General features: G+C 40.8%; 1 protein-coding gene across 1 annotated transcript in view; it reads right to left on the bottom strand.

Moving 5' to 3' along the window:
• Positions 1-18,992, bottom strand: part of KIF18A (kinesin family member 18A) — a 107,305-nt gene that overhangs the window by 34,524 nt on the left and 53,789 nt on the right. The window contains exons 11-13 of the mRNA XM_007067912.4: positions 11,140-11,304; positions 8,916-9,037; positions 3,555-3,793 (exon numbers count right to left, since the gene is read on the bottom strand). Of these exons, the coding sequence (XP_007067974.2) occupies positions 3,555-3,793; positions 8,916-9,037; positions 11,140-11,304 (526 nt within the window). The remainder of the gene's footprint in view (positions 1-3,554; positions 3,794-8,915; positions 9,038-11,139; positions 11,305-18,992) is intronic.

Here is an 18,992-nt window from a genome sequence, read left to right as displayed (position 1 = left end):
TATTTATTCAATTTACAAAGGAAAACAGGCAATATAGGCCCAATGGTTTCAAATATGGGGACATTTTAGGTGATGTATCATTATTGTACCATGTAATAGTGGTACCATTAAAAAAGAAAACCATTCAAGAGAGGGTTTCTTTTTTGAAGGGTCACTGTCAATTTAAGTTACATGCTCTCACCATTCCTCTTAGTACCATCTCAAGTAAAAATATCAAAAATGTGATGTCACTTTTTGTGCTTTGTGTACTTTTTGGTTTTCTTTCAGCATAGACAATGAAAATCAGTTGGTTAGTTTTAATTTATTTACAGTCAATTTAACTTTCAGGTTCTTAATACAGCAATATTGGCAGTTTTATGTTGTATTTTGTGGCTTGACTAATTTTTTAAGCTTTTGTAGAACAATGCCAACCTGCTAAGCTTTAGATAGTATATAAATAATCAGAAGAAAGAGCCCATTAAAATATGTGGATCATCTTGTTATGAAGAAAAATCATTTCAAGATAGGCTGCCAACAATTTAGCTGCTCAGGAGAGAGAATATGGTTCTTGGTGAAGAATAAAAATCTCCAGTAGTCTGGAAAGGAAACTGGGGACATCCCCTACAAGCTTTACATCATGGTTACATAACTAATCAATCCTCAAGGGGAAACGAAAAAAGAGTGCATGCTTTGCCAGATGAACTATGTGAAAAACATGTGTCGCTGGAACTGATTGCCTTTCAGGGCAAAGTTACAAAACTCTTCCATTAAGAAGGCAGTTGTTTCTTCCATAATTTGCATGGAGTCTACAGAAAAGCACTGAACAAGATCTACCTGGGAGTTTCCAGATCAAGCACCATGTCTGCATGAAAAAAGTTAAGATTGGTGTAAAAAAACATCACCTCTCAGCTGAAACAAGTGGTTTGCATTTGCGTAGGTAAACCTGTAATCCAACAACAGAAGTGGGCTGTGTTCACCAAGGAACACTTGAAGACTTTGAACAGTAGACAAATTAAGAATGAGGAATCATCCTCAACAAATCCAAATGCAATCCCCTTGAGCAGCATGAAAACCTGAAGTCTATCCTTATGAATTTGATTCAAAAGCATGAATGGGTTTTACTTGGTCATTGAATTCAATAAGAGCAGGATCAAACCCTAAATGTATATGTAACACTGACAGACCCAGGTGTTGGTGGGCGGGATCAAATCTGGGATCTCTGAAGCTAAATGCATGAGCCTCTACTGCATGAGCTAACAGCCACATAGCTCTTAGCTAAGGCTATAGGAGATTCATTAATCTCATTAATTAATGGTCTTTCCCCCTCATTGGTCTCGGTGTCACCAGAGGGGGAAAGACCACCATACCTAGGAAGTGTGTGGGTTACACATAGGATTTGTAGAGAGGTAGGTGACACAGAAGTAGATATGTTTTGTTCCGTATGGGAAAAGTGTTTAGCTTGACATGGCAGAGGGCAGGGAATAGAAATTACAAAAAATGATAGCCAAAAATCTAACAAAACTCATCACCTACCATAAAAACTCTGAACATTTACTTGCATATCCATACATCACCAACATAAAAAAAGCAACTTTTCCAGATATATACATGTAAGGCTTGTAACAGTTGTATGCACCTCTTATTTTAAAAAAATATTTCACGGACCATTTATATGAAACACTTGCAAAGCAAAATTTTAATTACATTGTTATTTAAACGAAAAACAAGTAAAAGTAGGCAAAACCACTCATTTGTATGTAGAGTGAAACATAATATTTAAGTTTGTAATGAGAAGAGAGCCAGTTTTCAAAACCAGAAACTCCAGCCCTCACCTTGAAAATGGAGTGGTTCAGAAGAGTACACTCAGATGATAGTTATGAAAAGTTTAAATAACCTTATCACACCAAAACAGATTTAGTAGGAATATAAGTAGACCAAAAACCCCATACAACAGAACAAAACTGGTTATTGTTAAGGCTACGAGTCTGTCATGGAGGTCATGGATTCCGTGACTTTCCGTGACCTCCATGACTTTTGAAGCAGCTGGGCCAGCAGCAGCAGTTTGGGTGTCTGGGAGGGGGCTCAGGACTAGGGAGTTGGGGAGTGCGGGAAGAGGGGCGCTTACCTCAGGATGGGGGGCGCCCTGCAGGTCCTAGGTGGCGGAAGGGCTGGTGGTGTGGTGGGGGGAGAGCGCTGGCTCCCATTGGCTGCGGTAGCCAGCGCTTGTGGCGGGAGCCGCGGAGCCCCTGCCCTGGCCCCTGCCTCCTAGGAGCTGCTGAGACACGGAGCTGGGTAGGAAGTGCCACCAATTCCATCCCCTGCCCCCCCAGTACCAGCGGGGGTCCCGGGCCACATCCCCCAGCACCCGTGGTGCCCCGAGACCGTTCCACCCTCTCCCCCCAGCGCACCCGCACCCCCTTCCCAAGTTTTAGTCAGGGCAGGTATTTTTAGTAAAAGTCATCGACAGGTCACAGGCCCATGAATTTTTGTTTACAGTCTGTGATCTGTCCATGACTTTTACTAAAAATACCTGAGACTAAAGCGTAGCCTTGGTTATTGTTAAATTTGAACATTACATAAAAGTCAGGTTTTTTTATGTCTCTTGACTGTTTACAAACATCTTTCACAAATTTAAATGGACAATCACTAAGGTTAGAGGAGACACAAACAGCTGAAAGAAAAAGGCATTTTATACAAGTGGAGAGAAGTTACCCATAGAGTTAAAGAGGAGTAAATATGGTGGGCTTTAGGATCTGCTTTTCATAGATTATAAAGTTAATATTGCATCATTCAAACTCCGTGATCAATAATTAAGTTTTCATGTCTGAGTCCTCTCTGCTCTATCCTATTTATTGGAAGTTTATTTCTTTTTATAAGTAAAAGAAAGAAGAAATATAAGCAATTAAAAAACAACAGCAACAACAAAAACCCTAAGTGACCTGCCAAGAAATTGCCAAAGTTCCACCAACTTTAGCAATACCTGTAAAATGCCTGATTCATGTCAACAAATAGCCAGATTAAGAGGGGCATTTGGCAAGTTAACTCAATATTCTGTTATAGGCTTCCCAAAATGCCCAAACCTATTGATCACCGGTTTACATTCTGATAGGACACCCCAGAGTGCACTGTGTAGATTACACCACAATTATGGAAATTCAATCAGATTAAAGGAAGACTAAAACGAACGATCCACGGGTGCCACTATATCTACTTAAATCTAGGCAAAAACTGAAATCACGTGCTTAGACATAATGAATGGTCCATCGTCTATCAGACATAGCATTTTGAGGTAGGTCTGAGGGCGGGGGGAACTGTCTTTCCTCCGTATACATTTTCTCTGTATCCACAAAAGTAGCTGATTTATGACCATCATTGTGCACCAAAAGTTAGGGTAGTGTTTGCAAGATTTTTCTGGGATAGATGGCAAGTTAACAGACACAGTTCTCATAAAAAAATGCAGGCATTGCTAATCTATATTGCCAAAAATAAATGTAAGTAATCTATCCAAATCAATCATGGCTTTTTGGGGCAACACCTCAAATTATTCTCATTAGAAAATTTAATTATATACTTACGGCAAGGTGTATTTGGATTGCTTGCAAGTTGTGGAAATGCCAGGATAACAGACATCTCTGGTTGATCATTTTGTTTTGGTTCCTCTTCAACAGGTTGGTCAGCCCAAACTACCGTTTTTGGTCTCTGAATTAGCTGTTCAACCTCCTTGAAGTTAGCCTCAGTGACAGCATTTGCCAGCCCTGCTTCTTTTAAGGTGAAGTACTGTTTTCTTAGAACTGGAAGCAAAGCATTTAGTACTCTACAAACAAACAAACAAAAAAACCCAAAGATAATTTTAAATATCTTTAAATGAAAGTTTTAGTCTAGTCAACAGTAACCTAGCTATGAACTACCACTGTTAGAATATAAAAGCTACTATTGGCTGAGCCCCTGCAAGTTTTTTGCCTTCCACTGCAAATTGGGACCCAGGTCACTTGCAGGTTTAAACTAGAGAGAGTGGATCCGCAAGGTTCTGTTACCTGCATTATGCACCCGGTCAGACTAGATCATGACTTTGGTTCCTTCTGGCCTTAAAGTCTATTGTTGATTTAGTAGCCTTATTCTTTGATTCAATTTGAAAGAAGCGTAATCAGCTTCTGAAAAGTACTAAAACCCCATGCAGAAATCACTGCTAATTTTGGTGGTGTTCTCTTCCCTGAGCTACTAAATATGATGTATATGAAAATTCTTTATCATCCTAGTAATACACCAAAAAAAAAAAAAAAAAAAAAAGAAAGAAAGAAAAATAATAGCACAGAAGTATGGTTGATATATTTTGATAATATTAGAGAGTTCTGACATTTATTTTTCAATTATATATCTCTTCAGATAACCAACATAGACTTTTCATCAATTCAATTATTTTTCAATCAGGCATCAAAGTGGTGGTTTTCACTTTTTATACAGAATCCAAGATGTGGGCCAGAGTTCCAGTTTCAGTTTTGCAGGTTTGTGTGGCTTATTCAGCACTTGTGTTGTCTGCAGTAATGGCATTTAACAAGGATAGCTGATTTTAAAAAATCTGCTCAAAACATCTAACTTTCTTGAATCCCATTAGCTGTATAACAGCTTCTGTGTAACAAAATTAGACTTCGCTCATCATTAAATGCCGTTTAAGTCTAAGGGTATGTCGACATAGCAAAAGCTGTGCACTGGCTAGCCTACCTTAACTAGCTTGAATCCAGCTAGCCTGGGTAACAATAGCAGTGGAGACAGCGTGGCGTAGGCAGTATGAGCCTGGCACGAGCCCTGGTTACATACTCTACTCGATAGCCTGTGCTACACTGTCTCCACGGCTATTGTTACCTGAGATAGCTGGAGTCAAGCTAGTTCAGGTAGGTTAGCCTCTGTCGATGTACCTTAAGGCACAGGGAGATTATAAACATCACTCTTATTGTTTGGTATACATATGAAAATTATATCAGCATCCTTTATAAAGTCTATGGATACCATTGCAGTCTGTGCCTGCGCTCCACTGGACGAGGCAGAGCGGGACACAGAGCACCAAAGTTTTATGCAGGGTAACTTCTGGAATGCATGCACTCTGCAGGGCAGCAATAGGGACTGTATGAATTGTAAATGAATATAAGAATGGCCATACTAGATTAGACCAAAAGGTCCATCTAGCCCAGTATCCTGTCTTCTGATAGTGGCCAATGCCAGGTGTTCAGGGGAAATGAACATAACAGAATCAAGTGATTCATCCTCTGTTGCCCATTCCCAGCTTCTGGCAAACAGAGGCTAGGGACACCATCCCTGCCCATCTTGGCTAATAGTCATTGATGGACCTATGTATCAATGAATGAAAATATCTTGCCCTCACACTCCATCCCTTTGTTAAAAGAAAAGGAGTACTTGTGGCACCTGAGAGACTAACCAATTTATTTGAGCATAAGCTTTCGGTTAGTCTCTAAGGTGCCACAAGTACTCCTTTTCTTTTTGCGAATACAGACTAACACGGCTGTTACTCTGAAACCATCCCTTTGTTAAAAGTTTTGTGCTACTTGGAAGCAACTTTACCTTAAACTTGGTCTTAATATGGAATATCTTTTACTCAGCTGCTGTTTGCTGTTCATTCACTTTTTGTTGCCAATAAAAGGAAGCATACTACAACATATGAAATTTGACAACAAAGAAAGAAAAAAATCCAGCAACTCTGGAAGTTAAATGCTAATGAAATAAAAAGCCATATTTTAAACAACTCTCTTTTGGAAGTATACTAGTAATTCAGTGATAACACAACAGAAATGTCAGTAATATTCAGTTCTTTAAAAGCTCCATATGTTTGCAATACCAGAGAGATTTACAAATAAGAAAATGTTTTCAAAATAGCTTGGATGCAACATGATCTCTGAGAAGTTTGACAATTGCAGCTGAAAATAATCTTACTTCTTGCAGATCAGCCTACGTGTTATTAGGAAGAGACAGGTATTAGTACAGTCCTCACTTAACGTCCTCCCGCTTAACGTTTCAAAGTTACGTTGCTGCTCAATTAGGGAACATGCTCTTTTAAAACTGTGCAATGCTTCCTTATCATGTTGTTTGGCTACCTGCTCTGTATACTACATGTAAGATTTTGTGGAAGAGCAGCGACTTTACAAGGGAGCATTGCACAAGTTCCTCTTCTCCGCCTCCTCCCCCTCCCTCCCGGCGCTTCCCCCACCGCCAAACAGCTGTTTGGCGGCGCTTAGGACTTTCTGGGAGGGAGGGGAAGGAGTAAGGAAATGTCGCGTCTCCACTCCTCCCCCTCCCTCCCAGAAAGTCGTAAACCTGCCACACCACTGTTTGGCGGCGCTTAGGACTTTCTGGGGGGTAGGGAAGGAGTGGGGATGCGGTGTGCTCTGGGGAAGAGGGGGGCCTGGAGTGGAGCGAGGACAGGAAGAGGCCTGGAGCATCCCCCAGCAAAGTCAGTGCCTGTTCTTCTCCAGGTAAGCTGCCACTGCTGCTGCGAAGGTGCTTGCTAGTGTCCTTGTCTGCAGCGGGCTGTGCCTGTGTGGGGTAAGCTGGGGCACTTCCCAACCACAGTACCGTACAGTATATAATACCTTTTGTCTGCCCCCCCAAAATTTCCTTGGAACCTAACCCCCCGCATTTACATTAAATCTTATGGGAAAATTGGATTAGTTTACTTAAAGTTGCATTTTTCAGGAACATAACTACAACGTTAAGTGAAGATTTACTATAATGGGCTATTTGATCATTAGAAACATAGATAGCTGGATATGTGATGACCGGGAGAACCGCAGGGTGACTTGCCTGCCTGTTGCAAAGGTTGCGGATCTCTTGAGACATCTAGATAGGCTTATGTGTAGTGCTGGGGAGGAGCTGGTGGTCGTGGTACATGTAGGTACCAACGACATAGGGAAGGATAGGGGAGAGGTCCTGGAGGCCCAAATTTAGGCTGCTAGGTAAGAGATTGAAGTCCAGGCCCTCCATGGTAGCAGTCTCTGCAAAGCTTCCAGTTCCACACACAGGGCCAGTTAGACAGGCAGAACTGCAGGGTCTCAATGCGTGGATGAGACAATGGTGAAGGGAGGAGGGGTTTAGATATATTAGGAACTGGGGAAACTTTTGGGAAAGGGGGAGCCTACACAGGAAGGATGGGCTCCACCTAAACCAAAATGGAACCAGATTGCTGTTGTTTAAAATTAAAAAGGTCGCAGAGCAGTTTTTAAACTGAGGTCTGGGGGAAAGCAGACAGGGGCGGAGGAGCGTGTGGCTTGGACATCTTTTAGGGGAGGATCTATAAATGGAGGTTCCCTATGTCCTAATAAGGAGGAGAGGATGGAAGATGATAAAATACAGGTAGGATCTGATGAGAAACAGTCAAAAGAAAAAAAGGTCCCATTCAATTACATCATGTAATGGCGGACAGTTAAAAAGTGACCAGTTTTTGAAGTGCTTATATACCAATTCTAGAAGTCTAAATAATAAGATGGGCAAACTAGAGTACCTTGTATTAAATGAGGATATTGATATAATAGGCATCACAGAAACTTGGTGGAATGAGGATAATCAATGGGACACAGTAATACCAGGGTACAAAATATATCAGAAGGACAGAACAGGTCGTGCTAGGGGGGTAGTGGCACTATATGTGAAAGAAAGCATAGAATCAAATGAAGTAAAAATCTTAAAGGAACCAAACTGTATCATAGACTCTCTATGGATAGTAATTCCATGCTTGAATAATAAGAATGTATTATAAGAAGAAGAATATATAAGGGATATATTACAGACCACCTGACCAGGATGGTAATAGTGACTGTGAAATGCTCAGGAGATTAGAGAAGCTATTAAAATAAAAAAAAAACAATAATAATGGGGGATTTCAACTGTCCCCATATTGACTGTGTACATATCACTTCAGGAATGGATGCAGAGATAAACTGTCTTGACACCTTAAATGTCTGCTTCTTGGAGCAGCTAGTCCCGGAACCCACAAGAGGAGAGGCAATTCTTGATTTAGTCCTAAGTGGAACACAGGATCAGGTCCAAGAGGTGAATATAGCCGGACCACTTGGTAATAGTGACAATAATATTAAATTCGACATCCCTGTGGTGTGGAAAACACCACAGTGGCCCCAACACTGTAGCATTTAATTTCAGAAAGGGGAACGACACAAAGATGCGGAGGTTAGTTAAACAGATATTAAAAGTACAACACCAAAAGTAAAATCCCTGCAAGCTGCATGGAAACTTTTAAAAGACACCATAATAGAGGGTCAACTTAAATGTATACCCCAAATTAAATAACATAGTAAGAAAACCAAAAAAGAGCCACCATGGCTAACAACGAAGTAAAAGAAGCAGTGAGAAGCAAAAAGGCATCCTTTAAAAAGCGGAAGTTAAATCCTAATGAGGAAAATAGAAAGGAGCATAAACTCTGGCAAATGAAGTGTAAAAATATAATTAGGATGGCCAAAAAAGAATTTTAAGACCAGCTAGCCAAACACTCAAAAAGTATTTTTTCCACATAATGCACAGTCAACCTGTTCTGATCATTCCCGCTGGGGCACCTGGCATTGGCTATTGTCGGAAGACAGGATACTGGGCTAGATGGACCTTTGGTCTGACCCAGTATGGCCGTTCTTACGCTGCTCACCTTTTATTACAGGAGAAATCTTATCTTGAAGGGATACTGGGAGGTGGAGGGAATTTTCAACATTTTGTTAAACATTACAAGAATACTATGCTAATGATGTTTTCCACTATATAGGAATATATTTTTTGTTTCAGTATCTATAACAGTTTAGAAAAAAGGTTGGAAAATTATGCTGCCATTGTCACCTGAAACTGACTGAAATCTGTACATTTATTATACATGTAACAAGCTTTGAAGAGGAACACAGGTCAAGCACGATATACAAACACATACTTACTTTTCTGTTTGCTTATATTGCTGCTCTTGAAGTGATACTAGAGACATCATGTGCTCAATCTGCATTTTCAGATCCTTGACCTCTAGCTTTAAATGGTAGCAGTGAAGATCTTTATGGAGCACCTTGAGAAATAAGTTGCATAAAAAATATTATTTTAATTTCAGTGCGATACACACAAATTCAGTCTCAAAAAGATTTTAAGAGATTAGCCTGCAATACCTTGAAAAGTAGTTCTGCAATTCATCTACAACTTTTAATTTAATAAATCTTACAGAAGAAATAAAATTTAATTTACGTTAGCATTTCACTGCTATGTCTAACTATTGTCCTATAGTTTTCCATTCACAAACAGATTTGTGTGCTGGATGTAGTTAAGAGTACATATACATACAATAGCATATACCTTGTGTATATCAGAAATCATTCTAGTTTTTTTTTTATTCATGGAGTTTAAGGCCAGAAGGGACCACCAGATCATCTATTCTGACATCCTGTAGATCACAGGCCACCAACACCACCCAACACCTGAATACTAAATCCAAAATGAAAATTATACCAAAATAGTACAGCCCACCGGGGACGAAACTATTATGTGTCTCAGGCAGAGAATAGAAGGACTAAGGTGCACCAATGCCTGAGACCCTTGCAATGGCAGGGAAGTAATTGATATGCACCCAGATAATCCTGGCAAGTGACCCACACTCCATGCTGCAAATGAAGGTGAACCCTCTGCCCCTTCTCCGCCCCCAGGTCACCAATCTGACCTGGGGGAAAATTTACTCCTGAACCCATATGTGGTGATCAGTTAGACCCTGAGCATGTCAACAAGAACCAGCCACTCAAGCACATGAGAGAGAGAGAGAACGATCAGTGACACCTCATATCACTGGTCCACCACATCCAGGGTCCCATCTCTAGCTATGGCCATTTCTGATGATTCAGGGAAAGGAGACCAGATAAAACTCTTCCTCTGTATCATGATGCCTCCCAACTTTGTATCATTAGCAAATTTCAGTAGCACACTCCCACCTTTTTGTCAAGGTCATTAACAAAAATATTGAATATGATTAGTCATAAGACTGATTCTTGAGGAATGCCACTAGTAACCTCCCTCCAATCCAATAGTTCACCTTTCAGCACAACCCGTTAGCCAGTTCCTTTTCCACCCTGCAATTCTTGTTCTAATCCCCATCTTCTTTAGTTACTAATAATTTCCCATATTGCACCATGTCAAATGCTTTACTGAAGTACATGTATATATGATGTATATATAGATATATATATATCTATGTATGTATAGATAATTCCCTTATCTAAAAAAATCAGTTATTTTCTCAAAGAAGGAAATCAGGTTAGTCTGGCATAATCTACTTTTGGTAAACCCATGTTGCATTACATTCCTGTTACTATCTACCTCCATTAATTTAATTATTCTTTCCTTCAAAATTTGTTCCAAAATCTTGCACACTACTGAGGTGAGATTAGCAAGTTTGTAATTGCCAAGATCACACCACCACCCTTTTCTAAAATATAGGTATGGTACGACATTAGCTGTTCAGTCATGTGGTACTGCCCCTGAATAGATAGACACATTAAAAATCTTTGCTTCTGGACTAGCAATCTCATGTGCCAGTTCTTTCAGCATTTTGGGAGGGAAACTGTCCCATTCCCCCAGCAGTAACATTTGGGATGAAAATTATAGCTATACCTAACATAAGTTTCATCCCTGTTCATGAATTTGAAGAGAAAGGGCTTATAATAAAAATCCTACACTCTAGTTTCAGTGACTCCTATGCTGATCACCAAGCCTGGAACTCCCTTCCTACACCAGTGTGCCAATACTTTCTTTTAAATACTTTAAAACTCATTTCTGAGTGTCCAATAAATCCTAACCCATGCCAGTAAAAATGTAGTATCACACTATTTTTTACAAACTATGTTCTGTTCAGTCTTTTAAATGCCATCAGTGTGCTTACTACTGTACATAGCTAAATATTTTCATGAATGAGAAATAATTGCATTAAAACAATGCAATACATTCAGACGGGGCAGAAGAACTGCGGTATTTGTGCAAGGGAGACTAAACCAGTTGACACTGCTCTAATCAGCACTGGAGGAGTCTTCCATAACTAAAAAAATTCCAGGAAAAAATTTGTTCCCAACTATTATAAGCATGTTTGAGTACAATGTCTGAAATCTATCTTTGAAAAGAAAGTCCTTTTACCTGTGGAATATGGCCATCTTGTCCCAGGAGGCGCATTTCATTTTCCACACGATGCAGCCAATTAGTATTCTCCTCAAAGTGTTTCATCTCCTCTTCTTTCTTCTTTTGCACATGCAAACGACGAGTTTTAAGCATTGCGAGCCTATGATCCCGTTTACAAGTGGCCTGAAATACAACATATTAAATAATTTAATGGGAAACTACCCTGTAACATTCACTGAGTTCTGTTATGAAAAAGACTTCTCAGGCTTCCATAATTGGGTAGATAGAGTCAAAACAATTTACACAGTCATTGATCTATGTAATATTTGTAAAGTAGCACACTCTTCCTAAGTGCACTACTGAAGTCGATTAAGTTGTTTTATATACTCTCATTCATAGTTCTTTTTCTCTGAAGTCTTTTCAATAGGACTTTTGAGACTATAGTAAATTGTTTAATACTCTTACAAAAATTGCATGTTTTAAAAAATTATTTAAAAGCCATAATGGTCAAACTATAGAATAGAAAAGTTACACATACCTATATTATTCTTACAGGTAGCACTGACTAGTTACTAGTAAACAAAGAATGAAGAAAAGAGCCAGGAATTCTTGAGTTCTAATCCTTGCTCCCCTAATGACAGCATGACTACATGTAGGGCTTGTCTTCACTACGGGCTAAATCAGCGCTACTGCGATTGATGCAGAGGCATCAATTTAGCGGTCTGGTGAAGATGCAATAAGTCAATGAGAGAGCGCTCTCCCATTGACTTCAGTACTCCATCTCCCTGAGAGGTGGAAAATAAGTTGGCGGGAAAGCATCTACCACCAACACAGCACAGCGTAGACACCACTGTAAATCGATCTAAGCTACGTCAACTTAAATTACATAACTTAATTAGCGTAACTTAGATCGACTTACCTCGTTAGCGTAGACAAGGCCGTAGATATATAAGAAAGGAGCAGAAGGACAAAACCAAGAAAGTTTCAACTTGAATTCCTCAAACACTATCACTATTCTAAAAGTGGTGGAGGGGAGTGACCCATATGGTCACCAATGGTCAAAGGGGACTGAAAACTAGGGCAAAAGGAATGGAGGTGGATCCTCTTCTTACCCACGTCTTCCCAAGTTTGAGTCTCCTGTGCTCTGAACTCAGTAAGGGTATGTTTGACAAGTGACACAGACGAGGGAAGAGCTGGTATGTAGGTGGAAGCAACAAGTGGCTTAGACCAAGCCATTCCAGCCTTTGGAGGCCTGTGTTACATTGTGACATAGTCCCTTGAGATTAGAGGGAACATCCCACATACAATAGTGGGGAAGTAGCACAAAAGTCTGTGGAGAGGACCAGCTACTGCATAATGATTTGGACAAATTGGAGAAACGGTCAGAAGTAAATAGGATGAAATTCAATAAGGACAAATCCAAAGTACTCCACTTAGGAAGGAACAATCAACTGGAAATGACTACCCAGGAAGGAGCACTGCAGAAAGGGATCTGGGGGTCATAGTGGATCACAAGCTGAATACGAGTCAACAGTGTAACACTGTTGCAAAAAAAAAAAAAAAGTAGGGCTGTCAAGTGATTAAAAAAATTTATCGCGATTAATCGTGCTCTTAAACAATAAAATACCATTTGTTTAAATATTTTTGGATGTTTTTTACATTTTCAATATATTAATTTCAATTACAACACAGAATACAAAGTGTCCAATGCTCACTTTATATTTATTTTGAATACAGATAGTTGCACTGTAAAAAACACGAACCACCAAAAAAGAAAATCAACCTTCTGCTGGTGACATCCGACTCAGATGATGAAAATGAACATGTGTCGGTCCGCTCTGCTTTGGATTGTTATCGAGCAGAACCCATCATCAACATGGATGCATGTCCTCTGGAATGGTGGTTGAGGCATAAAGGGACATATGAATCTTTAGTGCATCTGGCATGTAAATATCTTGTGATGCCGGCTACAAAAGTACTATGCAAATGCCTGTTCTCATTTCCAGGTGATATTGTAAACAAGAAGTGGGCAGCATTATCTCCTACAAACTGTAACCAAACTTGTTTGTCTGTGCGCTTGGTTGAACAAGAAGTAGGACTGAGCGGACTTGTAGGCTCTAAAGTTTTACATTGTTTTTGAGTGCAGTTATGTAACCAAAAAACAAAACAAAACAAAACAAACAAGCAAAAAACAAACTACATTTGTAAGTTACACTTTCATGATAAAGAGTTTGCACTACAGTACTTGTATGAGGTGAATTGAAAAATACTATTTCTTTTATCATTTTTACAGTGTAAATATTTGTAATCAAAAATAATATAAAGTGAGCACTGTACACTTTGTATTCCGTGTTGTAGCAGAAGTCAATATATTTGAAAATGTAGAAAAACATCCAAAAACATTTAATAAATTTCCATTGGTATTCTATTGTTTAATAGTGCGATTAATCACAATTTTTTTGAGTTAATCGTGTGAGTTAACTGTGATTAATTGATAGCCCTAAAAAAAAGCAAATGTCATTCTGGGATGTATTAGCAAGACATAAGAAGTAATTCTTCTTCTCTACTCTATGCTGATAAGGTCTCAACTGGAGTACTGTGTCCAGTCCTGGACTCCACATTTCAACAAAGATGTGGACAAACTGGAGAAAGTCCAGAGGAGAGCAACAAAAATGATTCAAGGTCTAGAAAACATGACCTATGAGGGAAGATTGAAAAACATGAGTTTGATTAGTCAGGAGAAGAGAAGATGGAGAGGGGACATAACAGTTTTCAAGTACATAAAAGGTTGTTACAAGGAGGAGGGAGAAAAAGTGTTCTCCTTAAGTTCTGAGGATAGGACAAGAAGCAATGGGCTTAAGTTGCAGCAAGGGCGGTTTAGGTTGGACATTAGGAAAAAAACTTCCTATCTGTAAGGAAGCACTGAAATAAATTGCCTAGGGAGGTTGTGAAATCTCCATCACAGGAGGTTTTTAAGAGCAGGTTAGACAACCATGTGTCAGGGATGATCTAGATCAGGGGTTGCCAACCAGAGCCTGAGAAGGAGCCAGAATTTACCAATGTACATTGCCAAAGAGCACAGTAATACGTTAGCAGCCCTCACCATCAGCTCCCACCCACCCCCGCTCCCAGGGCCTCCTGCCCACCAGCAGCCCCTCTGATCAGCGCTTCTCCCTTCCTCCCCGCACCTCCCGATCAGCTGTTTTGTGGCATGCAGGAGTCTCAGGGGCAGGGGAGGAGAGCATGGCAGGCTCAGGGGAGAGAAAAGGTGGAGTGGGGGCAGGGCCAGGGGTTGAGCAGTGAGCACCCCCCCAGCATATTGGAAAGTTGGCGCCTGCAGCTCCAGCCCCAGAGTCAGTGCCTACACAAGGAGCCGCATATTAAGTTCTGAAGAGCCACATGTGGCTCCGGAGTCACAGGTTATCCACCCCAGTCTAGATAATACTTAGTCTTGCCTTGAGTGTAAGGGACTGAACTAGAAGATCTCTCAAGGTCCTTTCCAGTCCTATGATTCAATAAGGAGAGGACTATCAAGCAGCAGCAGCAAATGAGGCCCAGAGCAGAGCTGAGGCCCAGACTTGAAGGTATTAGTTATGGAGGCTGAAGACTGGGGCTTTAAGGGGCAGTATGCATGAGCCAAACAAAGAGGCAGCCCCATGTAAAGTGAACATGGCAAAGGTCAGTAGTAGCCCAAGATTGGTTCACAGAATGCAGTACTCAGGACCCAACCCCAAACAAATTAACATTGATTTCACAAATGCTAGTTAAGGTAATATTCATTCTCTGTTTTCACTTTCTCATTCTCTCAGCAATTCTTCTTTTGGACTGAGACTTTCCATGTTTTCAGCCCACAGTTTGGTTCCTACCTCCTGCCAGGATGGGGTCTACCCGAGCCTAGCATGGAGGTGGGGAAGGTTTGCATGGCACTCAACACTGCACAAACTCAGCAGCTGGATACAATAACCAAGAGAAAACATAAAACAAATTTTTCATAAATGAAAAAAGTCATTTAAAAATAAGTGATTAAAAAAAAAACCAAAAAAAACCTTTGTTAACACAGAGTTAAGGTTGCCTGGTGCTACCTCATGCCCATCTAGAACAGAGAGTCCTCAAATTTGTGAAAACCTGGAAATACAGAATTAAGGTAAATGCCCACACAATCTTAATTCTGCTCCCCTGAAGCTGAAAATAGGCATTGGGAATTATCTTCATGCACTCCAGCTGCATGCACTATGTTAGGTGTAGCTGTTTTGAAGAGTGAAGGAATAAATTGGAGCAGCTTGAATGAGCTGTGATTTTGATCTGAGCAGGTCTGGGTCTGAGTGCACCCCAGGTGTGTAAGCAAAGGAAAGAGGTACATGTGTAGCTTGAGGTTCCAGTCTACATCTGGCCTGTGTTATACTGGAGATCAGATGATCATAATAATCCCTTCTGGCCATGGAATATATGGATCATCTCAGTGCAGAAATGTAAGACTGTGTCAGTAGCAGGGCACTGGGGCCTTCTTGCCATTGGTATTGTCAGCAGTGAGGTGGAATATGAGAGCAGTCTCTGGATTTAATGATGGGCAGGGGAAATATAGGTTTAGGTGGTATCTTGTGTTCAAGTGTGGAAGGGTGGTAAGAGAGTATGAAATGGTTGTTAAATTTTCCAAGTGTGGTATTCTGTCATGGGAGTAAGCTCTGTGTTTGAGCACAGGGCAAGTTTAGCTAGCACTTGTCTATTACACATAGTTCCACTCCGCCTTTACATTGTGTTATGGGCATATTGAGGCATCGCTCAAAGAGGGCAGAGTTAAGGCTGTCTGGGTTTTTTACCGTAACTCTGTATTTTCTGGTTTACAGAAGTTTGAGTTTTACTGAACTTGATAATCTGGAAGAGCAAGAACTATCACCAAGCAACCTTAACTCTGCATTAATAAAGTTTTTGCTATTTAAATTTCTTAGTTTTTTTTAAAGAGAAATGCATGTTGGTAGGAGTTAATGGTCATTTAGGCAGGTGTAATTCTCACCTATGTTTGCAGATGATATGTTACTGTGGCTAGGTTAATCGTTAGAAGACCTTGTTTCATGTGGTGCTTTTCATCAGTAGATCTCAAAGACCTTTACATCATTTTCCCCATTTTAGAGATGGGAAACTGAAGCACAGAGTAGTGAAATGACTTGCCCATAGTCATCCAGCAAGCTGATGACAGAGCTAGGAATAGTCCCAGTCCAACAGTCTTTCCTCTAGGCCACACAGTTGCTATGTGATTCCTTGGTGCTCTTCACAACTCCTGTATATTTGCTATAGTGGAATGGGGATAATGGTCTTACTTTGAAATGTTTGCAGTGTGTAGTTGTTAACAGGGCTGGTGAGAAAAATCCCATGCAAGGTCTATGTTTCAAAACCTTGTCACTTTTCTTACATGATTGTTACTGAAATTTTGAGAGAGTAAGAGAGAGTGGTGTGACTATGTGCTTCTTCACCGTCTGCCTCATCATTCACCGCAACATGTAGCCCTTGCCACCAACATTTCCAGTTCTCCCTTCCCAGCCCATTAAGCCATTACTTGGCACTGCAGCAGTCATTAACATTTAAGTTGTTCCTTGCTGTCTCCTGCCTTATGCTGCTAAATACATATATCACAGGCATATATCATACTGGCAGGCTGCATGCTACCTTGGTTATGTAGCCTTAGCTGCACACCAAGCTGTACCACTCTCTCCCACTATCCATCCCCAGCTGCAACTTCTGGCCTTGTTTCCTCAGGTATGCCCCGGCCCACCCAGTCCCCACATAGGGGTGATGTGTACCTTAACTATTCATTTTCTGGATTTCAGATATTTAAATTTGTGTTACCCCAACCCCTGATCCCAACTCACATGCAAGGGCAGGGAGAGGGGCTCAGGTACCCAAAGAGCAGCAGATCCTAGGACACACATCAGGCAGGGAGAGGGGCTCAGACTCTTGAAGAGGGGTAGGACTCGCCCAGATTCCCAGGGGGAATTCAGGGTTGACAACTCCACACCCCCTTCTTTCTCTGTTACTCCTCACATTCCCCAACTCCTCCTTCCTTCCCCTTACCTGAACCCTCAACTCCTCTTCTATCCCCTACCGCCCATTCCCATAAAATACTCCGATCCCTCACTGCAGACCCAAATTTCTTCCCCATTGCCACTTACTCTTGAACCCCCAATCTCCCCTCCGTGTGAGCATTCGCATGTGTAATTTATTTTCTTTTAAAAAACAGTTTCAGCACCTTCTGAATATTCTGCTGTATCAGATGATGTTTAAAAAAACCTACAAAACTTAACAGAGGTGGATTTTCCTCAAATGTTTACAGTTCATTCGCAGAGTTCTTCGCAAGGTAGGTTGCAAACTTTTATGTTACCAGAATCTGAACTTCTCGCATTTGGATAATTAACCCTATCCTACACTAACCCAGGAGGCAAAGCCAACTTCAAGACAATCCATGCAAGTATGCAACTTTAGAGAACTTAGATCAGGTGTACACTCAAAAGTTAAATCGACTCAGCTATATCACTCAAGGGTGTGAAGAATTTATACCTCTGAGCGACGTAGTTAAGCTGGCTTAGCCCTTGGCGTAGCCAGTGCTAGGTTGACGGAAGGTTAATCCACCTCTTGGGGAATTTGATTAACTAAACCAATGGGAGAACCCGTCCCGTCGCTGTAGTGAGTATCTACATAGAAGTGCTACAGCAGCGCAGCCCTGTGAACTGCTCCATTCATATCAGTGCGGGTTCCCTGCCTCCCTCCTCTGAAAAGCATACCCATTCTCAGCTCCTCACCTCAGTCGCAGCAGTCTCAGTGCATGCTCTCACATACCTATTCTAAGCTCCTCACCCAGAGGGGTAGGGCTTCCTTATATACAGGCTCACAAGGGGTGGGGGTAGGGAATGTGAGTCCCTGGTGTAATGACTGACCCCTAGTTTGATCTCTCTGAGTGAAAGAAAAACAAACAATGCCAGAATGTGCCAGCTTTTTTGCCCCCTCAGGGATTGTATCTTGGGATCCCCTTGGTCAAGTGGCACCATATTTGGATCACTGACTATACCCCATGCAGCACATCAAATTTCAAGGCAATCTGATTAACTGTACAGCTCACAGAGCACTCAACTGAGCTTCAAACACAAAGCTAGTCTTAACCTTAACTATAGCAGAGCTATTGCTCTGTTAAAATGGAAAACCATATTATAATCGCTTCATTGTAATAGGTGTTGGAGAAATTATGATACAGGATAAAAATAATGTTTTACAGTAGTACTTCAGAATTCCATTCACTGCAGATTGTGACATGAAAAACTTCTGGAATATGTCAGTCACTCAAAACACCATTTGTGACAAGCACAAGATTTCTGAAACAGCAGCGCATTTCTGACCTTGCCATTATTCATAACAAATTTAAACCTCCAAGTGAATCACTGCACACACTGGAAACCTGAAATTGTTGCCAGTTAAGTTAAATTTTGCTATAACAACTGATTAAAGAGAGGAAAAATTAAATCTATATTTTACAGCTGTAAATTTTTATTCAGAAACTAAATTAAGATTGGAATGTTTTCAGGCTTTACTGACTACTCTTGGATCTTCTGTAAGAAGATTAGGACATCAACCTCTGAACAACAGCAATCATTTGAAATACAGGCCAAGGGATTCTGAACTGCAAGGCCATTGATAGAACTGCTTTAAAAAATAGTAGTTTTCCTCTGTCAACGCTGCAGAAAATTTGGATTGCTTTAAGTTTGGCATGGAGCTTGACAATGCTTGTTGCCAGTACAGTGCTACAAATGGACTTCTCAGATGACAGTGCCCTAAGTAGCTATGCCAGGTGTGCTGCTATGTTGGTAAGTTTGTTGTTGCACAAAAGC

This window comes from Chelonia mydas, chromosome 6 (assembly GCF_015237465.2).
Source record: "Chelonia mydas isolate rCheMyd1 chromosome 6, rCheMyd1.pri.v2, whole genome shotgun sequence".
Classification (NCBI taxonomy): Eukaryota; Metazoa; Chordata; order Testudines; family Cheloniidae; genus Chelonia; species Chelonia mydas.
This window is presented reverse-complemented; position numbering and strand designations above follow the sequence as displayed.